This window comes from Bos mutus, chromosome 8 (genome assembly GCF_027580195.1).
Source record: "Bos mutus isolate GX-2022 chromosome 8, NWIPB_WYAK_1.1, whole genome shotgun sequence".
Taxonomy (NCBI): domain Eukaryota; kingdom Metazoa; phylum Chordata; class Mammalia; order Artiodactyla; family Bovidae; genus Bos; species Bos mutus.
This window is the reverse complement of record NC_091624.1, coordinates 49416848-49440954: the sequence shown is the minus strand read 5'-3', so window position 1 is coordinate 49440954 and position 24107 is coordinate 49416848. Positions and strand designations below refer to the sequence as shown.

At 49.1% G+C, this 24107-nt stretch overlaps 1 protein-coding gene across 1 annotated transcript in view; it reads left to right on the top strand.

Annotated features, from left to right (window-relative positions):
- Positions 1-24107, top strand: part of GABBR2 (gamma-aminobutyric acid type B receptor subunit 2) — a 255169-nt gene that overhangs the window by 219866 nt on the left and 11196 nt on the right. The window contains exons 14-15 of the mRNA XM_070374928.1: positions 19423-19533; positions 22154-22378. Coding sequence (XP_070231029.1) covers positions 19423-19533; positions 22154-22378 — 336 coding nt within the window. The remainder of the gene's footprint in view (positions 1-19422; positions 19534-22153; positions 22379-24107) is intronic.

Genomic DNA, 24107 nt, shown 5'->3' with positions numbered 1-24107 from the left:
AGGTCTTCACTGGGGCTCGTGGGCTCAGTAGCTGCAGTATGTGGGATCTTGGTTTCCTAACCAGGGACTGAACCTGGGGCCCCTGTCTTGAGAGCAGTCTTATCCACTGGACCGCTAGGAAAGTCCCAATAATAAATAATTTACATATTTATTTTTGGCTGTGCTGGTTCTTTGTTGCTATGCATGGGCTGTGTCTAGTGGCAGCAAACAGGGGCTATTCTCTAGTTGAGGTATGTGGGTTTCCCATTACGATGGCTTCTCCTGTTGTGGAACACAGGCTCTAGGGCGCACGGGCTTCAGTATTATAGTTGTGGTGAACAGGTTTAGTTGCTCTGTGGAATGTGGTATCTTCCCAGACCAGGGATCGAACCCATGTCCCCTGTGTTGGCAGGTATAGATTCTTAACCCGTGGACCACCAGGGAAGTCAATAATAAATTTTTTTTTTTTTTTTTATAGAGTATTATTGTTGAGTATCCTTGACCTCTATTGATCAACATGACTAAATGATAAAATAAGACTTTATAATGTACAAGTAAAGACAAGATTAGTTGAAGTATACAGTATTATGAATCATAATTATATGATTTAATATTCAACAAATTTTTATATAAAACAGATGTTTTGAAATTGTACATACAAAACAACTGTGAGCATTTGGAATAATAAGAAGTTTTGGTTTATGCTTCTGAAGTCCTCTTAATTTTATAATTAGGTTAGAATGCCTAAATCAGAATATTACAGACATAGGAATTTTTTTTTTTCAGCTTTAATTTTTCAGCACTTTATTTATTATTTTTTTTATTTGATAAATTTAACGCCTTTTATTGCCATACCTCATTTTACTGTGCTTTGCTTTAGTGAACTTTATAGATACATGTTTTTTTTTTTTTGTTAATTTTCTGTTTAGTTGATCTATCCATAAGTGTGAGTGGGGTATTAAAGTCTCCCACTATTATTGTGTTATTGTTAATTTCTCCTTTCATACTTGTTAGGATTTGTCTTACATACTGCGGTGCTCCCCTGTTGGGTGGATATATATTTATAATTGTTATATCTTCTTCTTGGATTGATCCTTTGATCATTATGTAGTGACCTTCTTTGTCTCTTTTCACAGCCTTTGTTTTAAAGTCTAATTTATCTGATACGAGTATTGTGACTCCTGCTTTCTTTTGGTCCCAATTTGCATGGAAAATCTTTTTCCAGCCCTTCACTTTCAGTCTGTATGTGTCCCCTGTTTTGAGGTGGGAATAATAAATATTTTAAATCAGCATTTCCAAAACTCCTTTGGCCATGGAACTCCTTTTTCACTTGCAGGATGTCGCATATTTACATCATATATATGAGGAATGTCATTTAGGAAGTACTGGTGGAGGGAACCAGGAACCTTTCTGTGGGTTCTGAATCACAGAGGGCATGCTTAGATTCGGCTTTACAAAGGTGGCTCTGGCAGTCAGTTGGAATGAGGGGAGACTGGAGAAAGGAGGAGAAAATGATACAGGCCTGGAACAGTTCAAGCAAGACGTAATAAGGATCTAAAGTGAAGGTTTCAAATGTTTCAATGTTTTCTTTCCGTTTTATTTCAAGTTGCATTGTTGTCTTGAAATTGGAAAATCAGTGTTGCTATAATAAATCACAGCACAAGGGTTTTGCTCAGGCATAAAATCTGAATGAGAAAAGCAGTCTGTGCAGTCTTCCATCTTCCAAGGAAGCAGTTAGCCCTGCAGGGTGCTGGGACACAATAGCACCTGTTTCTGCAACTCATCAGAGCTCATCGAGGTTTTCCCATCGGACAGACCCAAATTCAGGTTCCGAGCCCACACTTTCGTGGCTCTGTGACCCTGGGCAAATGGCTCTGCTTCTCTGTGTCCCCATTTCCCCTGCAGTAGAGAGGAACAATAATCCTTTCCTCGCAGGACAGCTTCAAGGATTGTGTGAGGGGACGTGTGCAAAGTCCTTATTAGTACAGTGCCAGACAGAATAACATAAGAACAAATAATTGCTCTTCCATATAAATCACAATAGGCTGCGTGAGGCTACAGTAATAAAGAGCCCCTAAATCTTAGCAGGTACTCCTCACTCCTACAAAGTCCACCTGTGAAGCTGGGTGGTCTCCATAGCAACCATCTCCCATAAGACAGCTCCAAGATCTGAAGCCCAACACCAGGAAGCACACAGGTCTTGCAAACAGCTCTCCTGTGCTTCAGCCATCAGGGTCAAACGTCACGTCTGCCCACTGCCCACCAGCCAGAATTAGTCATAGACTCCCACTAACGCGAGGGGGCTGAGAACTGTGGGCTTGCGGGCGGGGCATCTGGGGAGCTGTAGCCTCTGCCAGGCCTTCATTCCCTTTGGTCAGTCCACTTACCCACTCTGAGCCTCAGTTTCCTCATCTGTAAAATAGAGCTAACACTGCCTATCCTGCCTTACATCGGAGTGTTAGAGGGGCGCATGGAATTAAGTATGTGAAAAATGGTAAGTCAAAGTAGGAAGTGAGCATATGCTTACTTTGTGCTGTGCCAAAGCCACATCACACTCGTCAGTTCGTAGGAGAAACGTATGACATCAACCTTCTTTAAATCTACATTGCTGTTCTGATTCCTCCAAGTCCATCTCACCTCTGCACTGCCCACTCCTCCTCTTGTTTGAGTCTTTTGAACTGTTTTTCAGTGAGATCAGTAAGGCCACTTATAAGTAGCCTTTGGTGGCCTATTTTTTGGAATGGCACACGGGGCAGCACACCCTGCATGGAAAAGGTGAGCCTGGAATGCCGTGAGGGGTGACAAGGAGGCCTGAGAAAACTCTCAGGGCCCTGCTCCACATGATCCATGCTTCCGTAGATCTCTAAGGAACACTGGGGCGGGGCTGTGGTGTGTGTGGGGGGCTATTCCAAGCACCAGCAGTCCCCTAAATGTGGACACTGACAGTCTGGACTGTCAAGCTTCATGGTATAGCTTGGCTGCAGAATAACCAGGGCTAGCTCAAGGGACAGCCCCAGGTGAGTCGGGCCCTAGGCGTGGGGAGGGGACAGCAGTCTCACTCTCTCAGATCCTCCTGGAGTCTTGTGTCTTATCTGGGCCCCAGGCCCTGTGGAGACAGTGACAAGATGAAGAGCGGCCAGAATGGGCAAAGAACAAAAAACTGTGCCACACAGAAAGGGTTGATGTCAACCTGGCAAAGAGGAGGCTCAGAGGGACACTGTGGCTGTCTCTGCACTTCAGAGGGGCTGTCCCGGGTCCAAGAGAGGAATCATGATCTGCAGGGCCCCAGAGGGAAGAGCCAAGGTCAGCGGGGGCACTTCTGGGGACACAGAAATGTCCAGCTTCAGCTCAGGAGGAGGAAGAACATTCACCTTTCCGTCTGCCCTATCCAGAAATTCACCGGGCTTCCGGAGAAGGTAGTGAGTGTCTCATCACCAGAGTTGTGCAAAGAAAGGCTGGACAAGTTTTTGGCAGGGACTGCACAGTACGGAAAGGAGGCAAAAGACGACACTTGAGTGTATCTGAGCCCAGAAGTTTTGTGATTACAAACCAGAATAGCGTGACCTCAGAAGACTTCTGTTTGTTGCTTTTGGGTGTGAAAGACACACGGAGCACAGCTTTATATTTACAGTGAACTGAAGCATCCTGTTCACCTTGGAAACCGCACACTGGTGCGGAGGAGAAAGGGAAGAGGAACCTGCCCCAGAAAAGGAGCCCTGCAGAGGAAAGAAGGTCGTGCACACGCTCCTGGCCTGCTGCTGCCCGGGGATTCCCTCCTATCCTGAAGCAATCTCTGCAACCTTTTGGGGCTCCCAGTCTGCTTGCTTCCTTGAATGGCAACAAGCAAATGAAATAGATGCATTGTTCTTGCGCGTGTTACCAAGGGGATGCGTCTCTGCTTTGTAGCCCTTCATCTCATGCTCTTGCTCGATGCTCAGAACAACTCGCAAAGCAGGTGACTCCAGCACGTCCCAAAGGAGAACCTGGGCTCGGAGCGAACATGTGACAGAGCCGGGCCAGACCCTCACTTGGGGGCAAGGCAAGTGGCTGCCCGTAGCTACTGGCGAACTGTAAACTCTGAGACGCAGGAGGGCACAGGAGAGGGAGCCCTGGAGGCTTGTCCAGGAAGCCACCTGCCTTTGGGAGCTGGGACTCCCAGAATTAGCCAGAGTTCCCAGGTAGGTGTACAAACAACAGAGGACCCTGGGCTCAAATGCCACCTCCCCGGGTTTCTTGCTGTGTGACCTTGGGTGAGTAAGTCTATTCCTGGGCTCAAGATCTATGCAAAATGGCAATGAAGCTAAACTCCTAGCACTGTCAGGTGGACCTAATGACACTTGAAAAGCATAAACATGAGTGGTGTGCCCAGCACGGTGGAGTAGAGTCAATCTGTCCAGGATCCCAGCGCTCCAGCCCTCTGGTTTAGAGCATCTTTGCACCCTAGTTCTGTCACCTCCCCGTTCACACCAAGCTGGCCTTGACTTGATAGCAGGGTCTGCATGAACCACCAGCCAAGTGGTGCCCTGAGCTAGCAGCAGACCCCTGTAAGAGGGCAACAAGAGACAAGGCATGGCTGTGGCCAGGCCAGGGCTGAGCAGGGCCACTCAGCTGCCTTGAGGTCTAAGCTCAGGAGGTCTGAAGGCTGAGCAGGCGAGAGGCCTCTCTGGCCAAGGGCTGAGCTGGGCAGAGCCCCCTGGAAGCTCCATTCACTTCTGGGGCCACCAGTCTTATCCCAGGCCAGGGACAGTTACCCACACACGGAGATCCTTTGTCCTTGGGGGTGCTGGCCTAGAGGTAGGATGTGGGAGGGAAGCTTCAGCAGGTATTCCCAGGCCAGGCTGAAATTACAGGGTGAGCGAACTGCCTTGGGCCAACCAAGGGCCAAGACAAAGTCCAGTTTAGGGCAGGGTTTTCCATCCTTTTTCATACTGTGATACATGATTCTCATGGGACCTGGGTGGCCCAGTCTGCTTGTGGCTGGAGATGCCTGGCCTCAGCCCTGCACCCTGAGACATAACACCATCCTGGGATGTCTGTAATCCATTACTGCTACTACTGCTACTGCTAAGTCACTTCAGTCGTGTCCGACTCTGTGTGACCCCATAGACGGCAGCCCACCAGGCTCCCCATCCCTGGGATTCTCCAGGCAAGAACAGTGGAGTGGGTTGCCATTTCCTTCTCCAATGCATGAAAGTGAAAAGTGAAAGTGAAGTCGCTCAGTCGTGTCCGACCCTCAGCGACCCCATGGACTGCAGCCTTCCAGGCTCCTCTATCCGTGGGATTTTCCAGGCAAGAGTACTGGAGTGGTAGTAACAGGCACCACTATAGGTAGCTCTGGGTTGGCATCTAAAGCAAAGGTTTGGGAAGTTAGGCAGGCCCAGGTTCAAGTCTCAGCTGTCACTGAATGCCTGTGTAATCTTGGGCCCAAGGTTCAGCCTCTCCTAGCCCTAACCAGCACCCCCTGAAATGGGGGGTATACTGGGGTTCACTGCATGGTGACAGTTTAGAGGAAGTCGGACTTAGCCCAGAATCTGGCACACTGTGAGTAGTTAGCATGTGTCAGGGGACAGGAAATACAAGTGGTGGAGGGGATCGGGGGGCAGGTAGAGGGAGGAAGAAGTCCACTCTACCATGAGGCCACAGTCCTCCCCAAAGAGAGGCCGGAAGCACTGGGGCCTTGGAGGGGCAGGCTTGGGGCGAGAAGACCTGGGAAGATTTCAGAGATGGAGGAACGGGATGAAGGAAGGGCAGCACAGGACAAGGAGATGGCTCCGCAAAGGACCAGGAGGGAGGTTATGGGACTGGGCCGTGGATGATGCTGGGAGACAGGAGTCAGGGCTGGACAGGTACGCCGGGTCTGATCGCAGAGGGTCACCATGCCAGGTTCAGGGTCTGGGTGACTTTGCTGAGGTCTGAGGAGCCGTTGAAGCTCTCTGAACGTGGCATTAACTTTGTGTGGAAGATCACTCTGGAAGCAGCACAGAGGTGGGGCAGGGGAGGTGGAGACAGGGGAAGATAAACGGCACAGGAGAGTTGAGAGGTCCTGGAAAGTGGCCCAGGTTCTGGTCTGACCTGGGTGGATGTGGGGACGGCTCTCAGAGCCAGCAAACCCGGGAAGAACAGGAATGAAGGCGTAGGGAGAAAGTGGTGAGTTCAGGCTGGGAAAGGCTCGATAGAAGGGATGGGGGCCTGATCAGCAGGTGGAGGGCGTGAAAGCAGGGAGCTGAGCCAAGGAGGGCCAAGGACCCTGAGAGGACCCGGCCTGGAAATGAGAGTCAGGACCAAACAGTGTCCCCTGCCTTTGGCCATGAGGAGGTGTGGATCCATGGGGAGTCCTGCTCGGGGCAAGAGGTAGGGAATGTGGATGGGGTACAAGGAGCCTTTCAGAAAACTCCACTGGAGGCCAGAGAAAGGGGCCAGACCACCTGGGAAGCAGAAAGCAGGAAGGAGCTTTGGACCAGGCCGGGGCAGAGCCGCAGAGTAACTCACAGGAGAGAAGCCATCAGGGAGCAGGAAGTGTGGGGGCGAGGCGGGGGAGGGTGTCCTGCCCTCATCACTTACCAGTCAGTGCAACGGAGAAATTGGGTGGCCATTGCCTCGTGAAGCTCTTGTTCATTCTCGGGGCTTAGATTACAGCGTTTCAGAGTCTCACTGTACCGCGTCAGCGTCAGGGACACGGGGTTCCCTTCTCTTCTGTCTGCTCCCCTTTCATTGTTCTACTCACCCCTGGCCGAGGCCCGGACACCCAGCTGTGGTGGGCCAGGCAGGTCCCGGGACCACAAGGAAGCAGGCTAAGCTCTCAGGGTGGAGGGCATGCAGGCACTCGTGCTCCTCACGCGCCCCCTGGGAAACATGGGGGCCCCGCAGGCTAGAGCAGAGGGTCTAGGAGTCCCGGTCCTGCTGAGCGTGGGCGCACGCCAGATTCCAGGCCGCCAAGCCAGGCAGTGTGCTGCCTGTGTGGTGTTGCCACCGCAGAATCACCAAGTGTTGGCACTCGGAGGGGAAGGGCTTGCTTGCCCACAGTGGGCCCGCAGACCTTTCTACTCAACACCGGTTCCACACAAACCAGGTGATCATGGGAACAGTTAACCCACAGTTCCACATATTCCAGGGCAGGCTGGGAAGAACTGCCTCCACCCCCAACGTGGGGGAGCCTAGGGACATCCCAGGCCCACCAGAGATTGTGGCTCTTTCCCCACTTTCTGGCAGGCCCGGTCCAGCTCCTAGGTCATGGATGCCATCTCTCTTTCACCCCATAGAACCCAGGGCAAGTCTCAGGCCCTTCTGCCAGATCCCTCAGCGTCCCTCTCACCAACCAAACACGTCCTGCATTTTAGTAGAACTTCTAAAGCTGCACAAGTCTGTGGGGGAGGAACATGGTGGCCCAGCCGCCTGCCCCCTCCTCAGTCCTCTCTTCCAGGAGCCGGTCAATCCCTTTCTTGGCTCCCGCGGGGCCCCTGGCCTCCTCTGAACACTTGGTGCGCGTGACGCTCACCTTCCAGAGCCAGTGCTTTTCACCAAAGTCACTGCTCCCCTGAGGGGAATTCTCCTCCAGCTGCTAAGACAGTGGTGATTTCTCCAACAGTGAAGTCCACCTGTCCTCACCCATATCAGTTGCTTTCAACCACCTCTCTCTCTCTCTCCAGTTCTTTTACCAACTTAAGAAAGAACAGCTGTCACACTTGCTTCAAATATGCCCTTAGAATTATAAGCCCTTCCAAGCGTTTGTTTGATTCTGTAGCGAATACTGGAGCCGTGCTGGCCAGGATACCGGAGGGTGGAGACGGGCCCAGCTCAGGAGCAGTGAGGCACACAGACAGGTCCTGTGCTGCTGAGTCTCTCATTTCCAAAAGAGGCCAGAAATCTGGGTGTTGTGTGGAATCACCTGAGGTTTAAATACTGACTCTGAAGTCTGAAAATGTTAAATGCTCTAGAGGTGAAGTTCAGCGCACCTGCAGCCCTGCACACTGCCTGAGGGGCACGAGTGTCTCTCTGCCCTAGGGCCGAGGAAGGCTCCCACCTGGGGCCCAGCCATTCCCTGGTGACTCTCTCTTGAGGGGTGTGGGGCCACCTCCCTGTCCTCAGCACTGGGTCATCATTTCTTCTGGGGCAGTGCCAGTTTGGGCCCTGGTCTCTCACTACCCAGCACAGTCGGGCCCGCTGAAGTGTGTGACGCCCTACCCCTGTGCCAGGAGGGCGCTGCAGACCATGAAGTAAAGCGGAGCAGCAGCACCATCACCCGTTCACAGAGTGCCTTGTGGATGCCCCCAAGCCCTCTCAAGCACCTCTTGGCTTTGCATTCAGCAGCAACATTTGGGAGTTTTTCTGCTCTGAGCTTGCCCCAGAGGCCTCAGACAAAGGCCTGCAGAGAGCAGGGGCACCCCTGCAGGCCTGTATCCACAGGAAGGGGAGCAGGACCAAGCCACAGAAGCCAAGCTGCCCCGACTTGCTTTACAGGACAGAGGTCTGGCTTGGCTTTGCCTCTGACTTGCTCTGTCACCATAAGCAAGTCTCTTGTCTTCTTTGAGCCTCAGTGTCCTCACCTGCAACATGAGTATAAAATTCCTGGCTCCTGAGGTCAAAATCAAAAAGAGCCCTTAATATGACTGCATATATGAGCTGTGACTAGAAATGTTAGGACCTATTATTGCACTTGTCAGCCCTTAACTTCCCCAAGATAATTCTTACCTCAGCTATGACCCTTACACGACCACAGAATTTCCTGCTAGATTCCAAGGTCAAACTCAGGATGCCGCTCTGAATAGGACCAGGCATTCCAATGCTGAGCCCAGGCTCCTTGCCCTCCCTAGCCAGGCCCCAGCCACCTCCTCCACTTCATCTCCCTCCACAAAGCAGGACTCCAGGCGGGTAGGGCCAGTGAGGATAGAGCGAGCCGCTCTGGGCCCCAGGCACACCTGAGCAAGGGTGCACAGTACCAGCAGACTGGATAAGTCCAAAAGCCAGAGATTGGCCCTCAGGCCAGCTCCAGGGGCTGACTTGGCCATGACTGGTGCCTGGGAATGGTCCATTCCAATAAATGTTGGCTGGTGAGCAGCCCACGAGGCTGTGCAGTGCAGCGCAGCGCATGGGAGCAAGGTCAGGACACCTGCGCCTGTGTCTCCAGTCAGTCACCCACTTGCTAGGAGTCCTTTTCTGGGCCTGTTTCTCCATCTGTAAAAAGAAGAATTGGACTAGAACGTAATCCCTTTAGTGTTTTAAAAGTGAGGAAGCCTGGGGAGGGAGATTTTGGCTGCCATGGTGACCAGAGGACATTCCTGGCATTCAGTGCTGAGAGACCAGAGGTTCTGAGTGCCCTGCACTGAACAGACAGTCCCTCGTGGCAAAGAATCACATGGAAATAATTGCCGGAAGTGCCCCCAGACAGAAACGCTTGTGGGTGATCTCACAGGTCCCTTCTGGATCTGGGATTCTGAAAAAATCCACCTAAACTCATAATCAAACAGTCTAAAAAGAAAACCTTACCTTGAAATGACAGCTTAGAGCTTTGCTGCCTCGGAGATGTGGGGCTGCTGCTGTTGAGATAAGCAACCGGCCCCAGAGAAGTCTGGAAGTTTCCTCCTGGCTCCAGCGCTCTGTGGCTCTCTGCAGTGGGAGATAATGATGATGGTTTACACATAAGGAGCAGGCTTTCAAGTTTCAAAAGCCTGCTAAACATGCTAGTTACCACTCTTGATCACTGTGCCAAACCTGGGAGGTTGCAGATGAGGAAATCACGGCTCAGAAAGGCTTAGAGACGTGCTCACAGTCACACAGCTGGCAAGGGATGGACTTGGGATCTGAGCCCAGTGGCCCCTCTCTCCCTGCCTTGGCTTCCTTGGTGGGACCCCCGCCCCACCCCACAATCTTCCCCTAAAAGAGGCAGTGCTGACTCACATGCCTTCCCAGGACAAGAGAAGCGTCTCAAGACTGAAATGCAGCCCAGAAGCATCAGACATGCTCCCACCTCTCCCTGCCACACACACTCAAACTCACATTTATACACACACCTCCAGGAGAGAAACCTACCAATTTTACCATGTATTTCAAAAATCAGCTTTGAAATTAAAATTTAAAAAGGAGGCCAAAAGCCAGCTTCTGGGAGCTGGTCAAAAGGTGGAAGGAACCCCCTCCTTTAAAGAATCTCTAGCCAGGTGGGGCCTGGGAAGCTGAGCTACCTACAGCAGTGGCAGCCTGAAAGGTCTGAGAGCAGAGCCAAGGGCCCCACAATCACAGGCGATGCACATGGCGCCCTTCATGCCCCCCCACCAGGCTCCTCACCCTCCCTACCCAGGGTCTGAACACGCAGACATGCAATGACAAGTCTGCCCTTGTGTCAGCTGACACTCTCGAGGTGTGTGAGTGACAAAAGCAGTCTTCACTTTTTTCAGTTGAACTATATTTGATTTATAATGTTGTGTTAATTACTGCTGACAGCAAAGTGATTCAGTTACATGTATATATACATTTTTATATATTCTTTTCCATTATGGTTTATCACGCTGCTGCTGCTAAGTCACTTCAGTCATGTCCGACTCTGTGCGATCCCATACATGGCAGCCCACCAGGCTCCCCCGTCCCTGGGATTCTCCAGGCAAGAACACTGGAGTGGGTTGCCATCATAGGATATTGAATATAGTTCCCTGTGCTACACAGTAGGGCCTTGTTGTTTATCCATCCTTTATATTAAAGCTTATATCTGCTAACCCCGACCTCCCACTCAATCCTTCCATCAACCCCCTCCCTCTGTGGCATCCACCTGTCTGTCTCTCTGTTTCATACATGGGTTCCTTTGTGCCATATTTTAGATTCCACGTGTAAGTGATATCAGGTGTCACTTGTCTTTCTGACTCACTTCACTTGGTATGATCATCTCTAGTTGCATCCATGTTGCTGCAAATGGCATTGTTTCCTTTTTTATGGCTGAGCAGTGCTCATTGTCTGTATATGCACCACATTCTTCTTTACCCATTCATCTGTCAGTGGACGTTTAGGTAGTATCCATGTCTTGGCTATTGTGAATAGAGCTGCTGTGATCATAGGGGTGCACGTATCTTTTGGAATTGTACTTTTGTCTGGGTATCAGGACAGGAGAGGGATTGCTGGATCATATGGTAATCCTGTTTTTAGTTTTCTGAGGAGCCTCCACACTGTTCTCCACAGTGGCTGCACCCACTCACATTCCCACCAACAGTGTAGGAGGGTTCCCTTTTGAAGGAGTCTGCATTCTTAACCACAGGCCTGCTAAGCTGAGGACCAGATGTCATCCTGTTGCTTAAGATCCTTTGAGGCCTCGCTGCCCAAAGGCCAGTCCTGGACCAGCAGCATCAAGCATCCCTGGAAACTTGATGGGAATCCCTGGGAATCCCTGAAATTCGCCCCGCCCAGACCTACTGAGCCGTCTGGACTTTAACAAGACCCTGGGGTGGTTTGTGTGCACATTATATAAGGAGTGAGGAGCAATGCTGGCCCCTCACTTATTACACTCCAGCCATACCAGCCTCCTTTTGGTTCCTAAAACATGCCAAAGTCTTTGCCATTTCAGGTCTTGCCACCTTGCTGTTCCTTTTCCCAAGAATGCTCTCCCCCAAGGGTTTCACTTGACTGGTCTTTCCACCATTCAGATCTCAGACTAAATGTCGCCACTCCAGAAGAGCCTCCCCTGACAACCTGATCTGAAGTGGGTCCTCTGGCTCGTAGCCATCAGAGCCTTGTAGTTCCCTTCAGGAACACCCCTTACCCCTCTATTTGTACCTGTGCCCTGTGGTTCGTCACATTGCTGTGCCCTCCCTGGGTTGCACGCTCCAAGAAGGCAAGCATCCTTACACAGCCAGACCCCAGCATCCAGCACAGTGCGCGGTACACAGCAGGCACAGAACTACTGGCCAAGTCGATTCTGAATGAGTGGATGTAGGACAAATACACTTGTGAGATGTAAGACAAATAGAGTCATCTCTCAGTTACTCAGGCTTACATTAACTATACTATAAATTAACCCCTGGGCTCATTTGCAGATGGGAAACTGAGGTCAAGAAAAAGGCGAGGACTTGCCCAAGGTCACCCAGTGAGTCTATAGCAGGACCCAGCCCTTTGACCTTCCAGGCCTCAAGGTTTCAAGCCATGCTCAGACCCTTACTGGTCCACTTGTGCAGCCTGACAAAGCCGGATGTTTGTAGAGGCCACTGACCTACATTGTGAATAATTGCATCATGCAGAGGGACTCTCAGGCCAGCTGCTCTCCTTTCACTGCACAGATGGGGGAGGCTTTCCCGGGCAGCGTCTGCCTGCCTCCTGCTGAGCAGCGGCCGGACCAAGAGTCAGGTGTGAGCACGTGCAGCCTCCGGCCATCACAGACAGGCGTGGCCGCTCTGCTGGGCACTGCACCCTGTCAAGCAGAAAGAGCATTTTATCAGCTTGATTTCTCTCAGCACCAAAGCACAGCCTTCCCAGAGCTCCGGGGGCTTCAGGGAGGCCCCTGTCGAGTGTTTAGCAATTAAGCCATTTCTCCCTGAGCAGTACCTCACAGTCTAGAGAACAGGTTTAGACCCACTGTCTCCTTGGAATATGAGGCAGGGCCAGTTAGGGGACTCACCCAGAGAAGAAAGAACAAACATTGGTTTGGGAATCAGACAAACCTGGATTTGAATTCAGCTCTGACACTTAATAGCCGGAGATTTAGGGCAAGTTTCTTCACCTCTTGGCGCATGTTTCCTCATGTAAAACGAGGTTAACACCTTGTTAGGTTCTTGTGCACCTTCAACAAGACAACATGTATAGAGCTCACAGGTCCACAACCAGCACACTCGTCACTCAGGACAAGGCAGCTCTTGGTGTTAGGGTGGCTATTACTGGCTGAGGCCAGCCCATTCCCCTCTGAGGTCGTCTCTCATGAAACTGTCTTGATCTTACTAGAATGGAAGCCCCCTGAGGACACGGCTGTCATCAGTCCTGCCTTCCCCATGCCCGAAACAGTTACCTGGAAGATGGCAGTGCAGTACTTAACAGTTATGCAATGAATGAATAAATGATTACTTAGGAAATTGCCCATGTGAACAACAAGGAAGGAAGGAAAATAAAAAAGAGGAAAAAGCAAGCTGAAAGTTCCTGTAGGCCAGTCATCTGGGAAAAGGGAAACAGTCTTAGGCTAGTGGAAATAACACAGTCCACAACTGTACAGAGAAGTGGGCCTGAGATCCTGGCTCAGGCCCTGACATCAGATCCCAGGGGTCAATGCCCTGTGCTCCCTGGTGCTGGCCTCCATGGCCAGCCCACTAGAAGCGGGGGGAGTGCCACGGTCAGGTACAGCCTGGGCCCTCTGACCCCTCCTTCCCCAGTATCCTGCCATATTCTCCCAACTCTACTTCACCCACTGTCCCAGAGTGGGGGGGGGGGGGGCGGTGGGGGGGTAGAGGGGTAGTTCCTCCAATGTGCCTGAAGTCTGGCTTCATTTAAGGCCAGTTGAGTGCCTTCTCGAATAGCATAGGATGCTACTGACAGCTCACCACTTGTGGCCCCACGGAGCCTCAGAAGTAGCTCTGTACCCCCGGCAGAGGGTGATCCTCAGCTGCCCGGCGGACCCTCCTCACGGTTATTTGGCGCCCTCTAGTGGCGCTTTGGTGCACGACAATGACACCAAGTAAGCGCTCGGGTAATGGCCCAGGTCCCCTGCCTTCTACCGTTGCCTGGTCGGGAATGAGTGTGCGACTGCTCAGAGCATTCTGAGCTCCAGCCCCAGGCACTGTCAAGATGGATCATACAAGAAAGGGCATGGCTGTTATGTTTGCTTTGAAACTCAATGCAGGGCTCATTTGACTTTGTATTCAGACTCCCTGTCCTCTAGCCCCATGAGTACCTAAACTTCATCACTCATAAAACCACCCCAAATCACTGATCTGTGACCAGTGTGCACAGACATGAGAGAGACACTGATGGCCAGCAGGTACATGTGGCTTATTTCTGCATCAGTGCCTGCATGCTGGGAGATGGAGTAGAACCATTTCTACCAACCATGACCCTCGAACTCTAGGCAGAACTCTATGCTTCCCTCCCACCTCTGCAGGCAAGGCTATGCTTGCGGTTAATGGGGTGAATGGGGGGCTGAAAGACCGGATACAAGAATTTAAATTTCAGGATTTGAAGAGGGCAGAGCAGAGCAGGATGGAGGGCACGAGGAGAGGGTTACTGACAAGGCAAAGGGTAATGAGGCTGGAATGCCAGTTGCCAAAGGGAAAAGACAGAGCTAGCTGCAGCTCCATGAAAACTACCTATGGGGTCTTTTTAAAAGATACGGTTTATTTGGCTGGGCTGGGTCTCAGCTGCGGCAGGCAGGATCTTTGATCTTCATGTGGCATGTGAACTCTTAGTTGCGGCATGTGGGATCTAGTTCCCTGACTAGGGGTCAAACCCAGGTGTGCTGCATTGGGAGCATGGAGCCTTCACCACTGGACTACTAGGGAAGCCTCCACCTAGGGGGTCCTAACCATAAGGAACATGTGAATCACCAATGGAAGGCAGTTATTTAGAAAGCCAAGGAGATCTGGAGCAAGGGTGCTTAGTACCTACCACCTGAAGTGTTGAGCTCAGTTCTAGGTTTGCTGATCAAAGGTAAATTGAAGCAGTTTAGGAGGACCAGGCCAAGTTGTGGGGAGAGGCAATACATGCTTCACTTTAGATCTTGCCCTCCTGAGGAAGAGCGTGCAGACACAGGAGTTTGATATCAGTGGTGGGAGGTATAGGAGAAGGTTCTGGTTTAATAAAAATAAAAAAGAAAGAAAGAAAACCTGTGCAGCCATCTCATCAAGAGTGGGAGGAAGGGGCTCTGTCCATGGGGGTATATAAGCCAAGCAGTCATTGTCAGCTTCCCATGAATGGACTGTTCATTACATTGAACAATGGAGTATGACAGAATCAGTCCTTTCTACCCAGAATCTACGAGTTCATCATAAATTATCACCATTGTAGAACAACAGACCCAACCATCATTAATGGGCTTGCTGTTCACGTAAGACTGTAATGGGCCTGTGCTTCTTCATTCTGAGGTCTGCTTAGTTGTCAGACATTGGAGTAAACCCACTTGTGCCATTAGGTCACTACTGACCTTGGGGCCAAGTCCTTTCCCAGTCTCCTCAATTAAACACTGAAGGGACATCAAGAAGCCCCCACCACTCTTAGAATCTGGGTCGGTAGCAGAGGAGAGGAAATCTCTAGACCTTACCCTGGGGTGTTTCCCCTTGGCCACCACTGCAGAGGGCTCTTGTGGCCCCCACGGCCACCACTCCAGAGGCTAAGCTGAGGCTTTCTGTGACTTGGTACAATGAAAGGGGAATCATCCTGAGAACATGCCACTGGATGATCTAGTTACAAAATGGCCTGAGTCCACTGGCCCCATCCCTCCCATCTTCCTGCATCCATGTGGGAGCATCATCTTTCCCCAGGTACCCAGACAATGGCATGCCTTGAAAGTCAAATCTAGTGAGCAGGGCTAAAAGAAATACTGTTTCCATTCTCCACCTGACCAAGACCTTTCCCATCCCTGGATCCCACCAACATGCCCCTTCTTCCTTGTGACTGACCCTGGGGGTGCCTACTTTTCACCCTCAAAAGTGGGGCTTTATCATGGGCCTTAAAAGGCAACATCCAGAACACAGTTCTTTGATGAGATACCCTCAGTGGGATCTGTGCTGCAGACAAACAAATTTACAAGGAAATCTTCAGCACAGTAAATTTGTTATTGGTAGTGTGTGGATGTAGCGATTTTGAAACTATTTTGTGTCTGTTATAGAATTGAGAAAATGGGTGAACATCCTGATGTTGCTAGAAACCAGGGATCTCACTGAGGGAGAATAAAAATGCAAATATGGAATGGGGAGAGTAAGCAAGAAGCAGTGGTATTGGGTTTTATTTATATCTATAGATAGATGATGAAGAGATAGCTAGAGTGGTGGTGGGTGGATGGATAGATAGACAGATAGAAAGACAGATAAAAGGGTGTAGAAGTAATGATAGCCCAGGAACAGTGAGCACATCAAGTATCCAGATATGTTTCTAAATACTATTCTCTGCTAAAAAGAACCAGAACTCCTCAGGAAAATAGCTGATTCCAAGACTAGAGCAAGGAGAATACAAGGAGAGCCTGGAACATCTTATGCCTAGAAGTAGGAACATGCTCCCAAAAAACTATGAGGACATATTGAAAAACCACAGGAGGCAGCATGAAGGGGTTCCCTACTGGCCAAATCTGGAAAATTTCAAACAAAATGAATAACAGTAATGGATTATAAAACACTGAGTCTAAAAGGATCATAAGTCTATACTGATATACATGAATGAGTGGCAGGAAAGGAAATATCTTATTAACAGTATATTGCCAAGTACTTAAATGGAGTGTTAGGAAATCACCATCTTGCAGCCACCAAAGTAATATGACTCAAAATAGGAATCATGAATGGAAGCTGCAAGCACTGAGCTAATGTTTGTGGGGGAACAGGATACTCACACAGTCTCAAAGTATCTCCCACAGATTATTTATTAATTACAAGAGGGAAATAGGTACCTCTGAAGTGGAGAGATCTGGTAGACATCATCTCAACCAAATGATCACAAACATCACCAATAATGGGACAAAGTGTCATAAAGTGACCCTGATGTGAAACACCGAGGAGATGAGAACTTCACTTACCTAGGCTTCCTGCCAAGAATGTATAACCAGAATTTGGTCATGAAAGCACATTCAGACAAACCCAAATGGAAAGACATTCTACAAAATAACCTGGAATCTTCAGAAATGCCAGTGACACGAAAGACTGACGTGGGCTGAGGTCTTTTTTATATTGAAGTATATTTACAGTGCTGTGCCAATCTCTGTTGTACAGTGAAGTGACTCAGTTATATGCATACTTTCAAATATTCTTTTCCATTATGGTTTATCCTAGGAGATTGGAATATAGTTCTCTGTGCTATACAACAGGACCTTGTTGTTTATCCTTTCTAAATTTAATAGTTTGCATCTCCCAGCCCCAAACTCCCTGTCCATCCCTCTCCCCTTTACCCTCCTCCTTGGCAACCGTAAGTCTGGTCTCCATGTCTGTGTGTCTGTTTTGTAGATACATTCATTTGTGCCATATTTTAGATCCCACATGTAAGTGATATCATATGGTATTTGTCTTTCTCTTTCTGCCTTATTTCACCAAGAGTGATAATTTCTAGTTGCATCCATGTTGCTGCATTATTTCCTTCTTTTTTATGAGTAGTATTCCACTGTATATATGTATCTTCTTTATCCATCCATCCATCATTGGACATTTAGGTTGTTTCTATGTTTTGGCTATTGTAAATAGTGCTGCTGCGACTATAAGAGTGCATGTATCTTTTTGAATTATAGTTTTGCCCAGGTGTATGCTCAGGAGTGGGACTGCTGGATCATATAGTAATGCTATTTTTAATTTTCTAAGGGACCACCATACCGTTTTCCACAGTGGCTGTACCAATTCACATTCCCACCAACAGTGTAGGAGGGTTCCCATTTCTCTGCACTCTCTCCAGCATGTTATTCGTAGACTTTTTAATGATGGTCATACTGATCGGTATAAGGTGGTACTACCACATTGTAGTTCTGATTTGCATTTCTCTAATAATCAGTGATGTTGAGCATCTGTTCGTGTGCCTGTCAGCCATCTATACGTCTTCTTTGGAGAAATGTCTATTAAGGTCTTCTACCCATTTTTTGATTCAGTTTGGAGGTTTTTCGTTGTTTTTGAATTGTATGTATGAGCTGTTTATATATTTTGGATATTAAGCCCTTGTTGGTAGCCTCACTTGCAGATATTTTTGCCCACTCCACAGACTGTTTTGGGGTCTTTGTTGTTGCTTCTTTGGGTATTGGCCTGCACCACACAGCACGCGGGATCTTAACGAGGCTCAAGCCTGTGCACCTGCAGTGGAAGTGCAGAGTCTTACCCACTGGATCTCCACAGAATTTCCTGGCTTTTTTTGTTTTTAATAGCTTCTTTGGCTGTGCAAAAATTTTTAAGCTTAACTAGGTCCTATTTGTTTATTTTTGTTTTCATTTCTACTGCCTTGAGAGACTAAGAGAACATTGATATGATTTATGTCAGAGAATGATTTGCCTTTGCTCGCTTTGAGTTTTATGGTGTCGTATCTTACGTTTAAGTCTTAAGCCATTTTTTTTGGTTTTTTTGTGTGCGTGGTGTGAGGGTGTGTTCTAACTTGATTGTTTTACATACAGCTACCTTCCCAGCTCCACTGCTGAATAGACTGTCTTTTCCTATTTTATATTTTTGCCTCCTTTGTCAAAGATTAATTGATTGTAGTTGTATGTGGGTTTATTTTTAGGCTTCCTGAGGTCTTAAGATTGAAGGATAAAGGGCTGGTTCCAAGACTGACTACAGACACAATAAGTAAATGTAACACATGGTCCTTGACTGGGTCCTAAAAGGACATTACTGGACCAATCAGCAAAATTAAAAAATAGGTAGTGTATTAGATAATATACTGTATCAATATTATATTTCCTGAATTTGGTAGGTATCTGTGGTTATATAAGAGAATCTTTTTGTTCTTAGGAAATACATGCTATTTAGGGATGAAGAAGGGCCATGATGTCTGAAACTTAACTCTCAAATGGCTCACTAAAAATATATGTACAGTTTATATTTTTTCATTCTCTGGTTGTATTTTTCTCCTCTTACCACCATCTGGCTGATTCTCTCCTGGAGTTTCTCAGCTCACTTTCCTCAGAGAAGGACGCTCGGGTTGAATCCTCTCTACCACCCCTCTGAGGCAGAGCACTTTGCACTAGGAAAGTGCATAGGTCTCTGACAAGCCTCTGGATTGGCTGCCTGAGTTCAGGGGTCTACCCCTTGTAAAATCAGCTCTGGCCCAGAGTGCGTCATGTGGTGCATAACATGGCTGCTACCACTGCTTCCTCCATGGAGGTGGTGGGCACGAGGGTCTCCTTCAAGGGGTGTGGCAGGCCCCATGCTTGGTCTAGCCACCAGATACTACATTTCCAACTACCCAAGTTAATTCCAGAGAAACCCGAAGCCTCCTGCCCTGACTCTGCCTCATTCTTGCCTTCACTCTTTTAACACATGCTATGGGTGGATGCCTGCTCTGGGCCAGGTCTTATGCTATGTCCTATGGCACAGAAGTGACCCAGTCCCTACTCTCTTCGCTCTGATTCAAGTCAGAAAGGCATAAAAAACTCAGATAACTGAAGTTTAGAGCTAATCACAACCAACAAACAGAAAGCAGTCAATGCTGGCTGAGGGCTGAGCCCCACGGAACACAAGAGATGGGGTTCAAAAGGCCTCCTGGATGGTAGTACTGGCTGTGGCTCATGGGATGGAAATGGGCTATGAAACAGGGACCTGCCTGTTAGGAGGGTGTCCAGTGCCATCCCTGGGTTTCTGTTTTCTCTTCACACAGCCGGACCCAGCAGGACGGGACATCTCCATCCGGCCTCTCCTGGAGCACTGTGAGAACACCCACATGACCATCTGGCTTGGCATCGTCTATGCCTATAAGGGGCTTCTCATGGTAGGTGCAGAGCTACAGGCATAGTAGGGGAGATATTTCTCTGGCAGAGCTCCCTCTCCTAGGGGTCTCCATCAACCTAAAAGTAAACAGAACCCCCAGGACTAAGCCCTTGCCCTTTGCCACTCTCAGTGCCCGGCACGTACCATTTCAATCCCACGGCAACCATATAAGATACGTACAAATAATATCCCCATTTCACTGATGAGGACGTTGAGGCTTGGTTTGCCCAAGGTCACTGAGCTGGTAAATGGCAGAATAACCCCCAAACCTGTGAGTGTGCCTCCCAGCTGCCACTGTCCTGCTCCCTGACAGCGGTCTATTGACATCCAATGCATGTTCATATCCTGTGGGAGGTGTGTGGAATCATCTCCATTTGCAGATGCAGAAAATCAGGCTCAAACATGTTCAAGGGTTTGCTGGCGGCCACCTGGTAACCTCCAAACCCAATACTCTTTCCACTCCATTCATCTGTTATACAAAGATCACATACCAAGCCCACCTCACACAACTGTCAAATTTTAAGGTTGGGAAGGACTTGAAAGGGCAGTTCCATCCGACCGTATCCTGGGTTGACCCTTGAATCTTGTCTCCATATCCTGTGCAAAACACACCTGCACCTAAATACCTTCAGGGTCAGGACACTGGCCACTGCACCCTCAGATCCTCCCACAGGAAAGTTAAGCCACCGTCTGCCTCTGCGGCAGAGAGGAGGTACCCAGACACACATCCAGCCCTGCAGCACATTGCCAGAAGAACCCAGGCAGGTCTGTGGACTTGCCCGGCCTCTGCTTCCTCCCGTCTAGGATGCAGACAGCCACACCCACCTGTAGGATTGAAGAAACCAGAATGAAGCAGGCGTTCAGCAGTGTGGCTTCCTTCCCTCTCTCAGTATCTTGCTTCCTGGGCTTCTGGTTCCCATTCTGATTGGAATTAAAAATAACAATTAAACAGTCTGTGAGATAACACACCTAGAGGAGAGGAAAACAACTATGGTTGTAAAAATACAAATTACAAAATAATTATTAACTTATAATGGATATACCAGCTTATGAAATGCTTTCACATCCATCCTCTCATTTCATCTGGATAGAAACCCTATGAGATAGTGTAGGCCCTTGGGATGATGTTAACTGGTTCATGCAGCTGTTGGATGCCCAGACTTCTTCAGTGATAAAGCCAGAGGGAAAGGAACCCTTTGTAGGATGGCCTCCTGGAGGGGCTGGACCCCAGCCAAGGCCCCTGCACCATTCAATGGCTGTGGTCAGCTCTCCCGCCCACCCCACCGTTCCACCCAGCACCCCTCTGCACCTTCTCTGCAACCTGCCCAACCCTCAGAGGGGAGGCTAAACCCTCGACCATCTCTCCTTTCTGTTCACTGTTCTAGTTGTTCGGTCGTTTCTTAGCTTGGGAGACCTGAAACATCAGCATCCCCATGCTCAATGAAAGCAAGTACATTGGGATGAGCGTACTTCAGAGCACATCCTACTTCAGATCACATTTGACTTCTATCCTGTTCATTTCTGTTGGAAATGTACTAGTCAGGAATAGAGCTTTAAGTGAGGGCTTCCCCTGGTGGCTCAAATGGTAAAAAATCTGCCTGCAAGGCAGGAGACTCGGGTTCAATCCCTGGATTGGGAAGATCCCCTGGAAAAGGGAATGGCAACCCACCCCAGTATTCTTGCCTGGAGAATCCCATGGACAAAGAAGGCTGCAAGGCTACAGCCCATGGGGTCACAGAGAGTCAGACACAACTCAGTGACTAACACTTTCACTTTTCAGAACTGCAAGTGACAGAGAACTCACAATAATAGTGGTTTAAGAATAGATAATTTCCCTCTCAGGTAAGCAAAAGGGCTGGCATGGAGGCTCCTAGAATCTGAGCCCTTTGGATCTCGTCTCCCTCACCTTCATCATACAACTTCCACATCATGGTCTAAGATGACTGCTTAAGCTCCTGCCATCACATTCCACTCCATCTACTAAGAAGGTGGAAGAGGAATAGCCTTCTCCTCTGAAGACACTTCCTGGAGCTTATACACACCACTTCTTGAACCACTGTCTTGAACCCAGTCATATGCCGTACCTAGCTTCAAGGACAACTAGGAAATGGAGTCTCACTATTCTTGGTGGCTCGGTGCATTGGAGGATAACACAAGTCCTAGACACATGAGTTCTGCCTGGTTTAAGAGAAAAAGACCTGCCTGACTGTCTAGAGACAGTCCACTTTTATCACCGTGTTGCTCTGTGGCCTTGGGCAAGTCCCATCCTCCTTTCTGGGCCTCCCGGCTCTCTGTAAAGGGAGGGGATGTGGTTGAGACTGTGTCTGAAATTCCTTCCCACTGAGGCCTCCTGTGAACCTGTGTGTAAACCAGTGGTGGAAGTAAAAGGAGAACAGACAGTGTAACACCCCACTCTGCATTTCCTAGGCAGGACTCAACCCAGGGCCACAGGTGGGGACAGACTGTGAGATCCAAAAGACCTGGCCAGCAGCAATCCCGCTGGCCCTTACTGCAGCGTAGGCAGGAGTAACAGAAAAACCCTCAGCTCTGTCGCTTCTCAGAGCAGGAGCGCATGCCGCCACTTGCTAACAACCATCTCCCCTCTCTGTTCACTGTTCCAGTTGTTCGGCTGTTTCTTAGCTTGGGAGACCCGAAACGTCAGCATCCCCGCGCTCAACGACAGCAAGTACATCGGGATGAGCGTCTACAACGTGGGGATCATGTGCATCATTGGGGCAGCCGTGTCCTTCCTGACACGGGACCAGCCAAACGTGCAGTTCTGCATTGTGGCCCTGGTCATCATCTTCTGCAGCACCATCACCCTCTGCCTGGTGTTCGTGCCGAAGGTATGGGGCAGCCGCCGACAGCCCACCCTCACCTCCCCGGCATCTGGCCTCTGGCTCCCTCACAAGGGGATTGCCATGTTTCTTCCGCTTTCTGAAAGTTTTATGCACTTAAAAAATAATAATAATAATGACCACAGTTAACATCACAGGAAGTTTGGAAAATGCAGAAAAGCAAAACCAGATTTTTCAGAAATCTTACATAGTCCTGCTGCCCCAAAATAATCACTGTTAATATTATGGTTTGGTTTTTTTACTGTTAGTATTTCTGATGAACAGTCTTTTTTTTTTTTAAATGATTTACACAGAGACGCTTTTTCAGATATAGCTACAATTATCGTACACTTTGTAGTTTGCCTTTTTAACTTCTGCCCTTTGTACTGTCCCACAGTTTATAATCATAATTGAGGGCAAGTACTGTAATTTACTCATCCACTTGATCCCTTATTGGTGAGTATTACAATTTCTTCCAGATTTTTATATTATAAATGAACTTTTTTTTCTACATAATACATTTTCCTTATTTCTAATTATAACCTTAAGGTGGAGTCACAGAAGTAGTACTAGTGGATCAAAAGGAATAACCATTTTTAATAACCACTTATATTTTTCATTTATCTGCAGGGCTGACCTGAGAGATATTTTCCAAACATTATCCTATCCAGCAGTGGGCAGGTGAACCAGAGGCCTTGACCCCTGCACTAGGCTGATCTGTATAGAGGGAAACCTGACCTTCAAGAATAAGAGGAGGAGCAGGAAACAGAAACAGCTGAGAAGCCATTGACCCAAGTTAGGGAGCATCTGCCTTAGAAAAGGGGGAGAGAGACCACTGGGGTCCCACGGCTCCTGTGGCCTCCTGGGCAAGGCAGTGTCAGCTCTGTTCTAGAATGCCTCTGGCAGACACTCCTTCCTTTAGCTGTAAACACCTTCCCAGGCTCCAGGTTAACACCACAGCTTCTTTGCCTGCACTCTTACTTCCCCTCCACCCTGTAGAGATGCCAGATGATTCTAAGCCCAGCTTTTATCGGTTCACTCTGCTTTTTCACCCTCTATAGCTCTTCACTGCGTTCCTGGCTCCAGGATCGAGTCCCCAACACGGGACTGCCTTCCAGGACCATTGGATCTCTTTGTCTCTCCCAAAGAACTCTGTCCACCATACAGCTGCCCTTCTCTATCAGCACCCTGAGCCCCAGGCCTCCCTGTGTTTGCATTTGCCATTCCTTCTCCCTAGACTTCCTTTATCCTCACCATCTTTCCAAAGACCCTCCACGGATCCAAGCCCAGGCCCAGAGCAGCATGGTGAGCACTCTGGCCTGGTGAAGATCCCTTCTCCATCCATGCTCCTTGCCTCTGAACCATGAGGTCCTGGTGAACAGAGGCTGTGGCCATGGTTCTAACAAGCACAAGCTTGCGTACTGTCTTCACAGCTGTCGCCTACACCTGTTTTTATTTTCTGTGTGGAGTAAGGCCTAAGGCAGAATGAGGCTCAGTTGGACTGAGGCTAAGGGGCACTGGGTGGGCTCTGCAGGATGGCTGGGATTCTCATGCAATCAGGGTCCGGAGACCAGACATCTAGGAGCAAGGAAAAAACCAAGACCTAGCAAAAGGAAGGGCCTGCCCAAGGGCACAAACAAAACAAAAGGACAGAGAAAGCCTGAGCCTGGGCTCCAGACTCCCAGACTGTGTGGTTCCCAGGGTCCCATCTTGCCTCCGGCACAGGACCCCTGGAAGC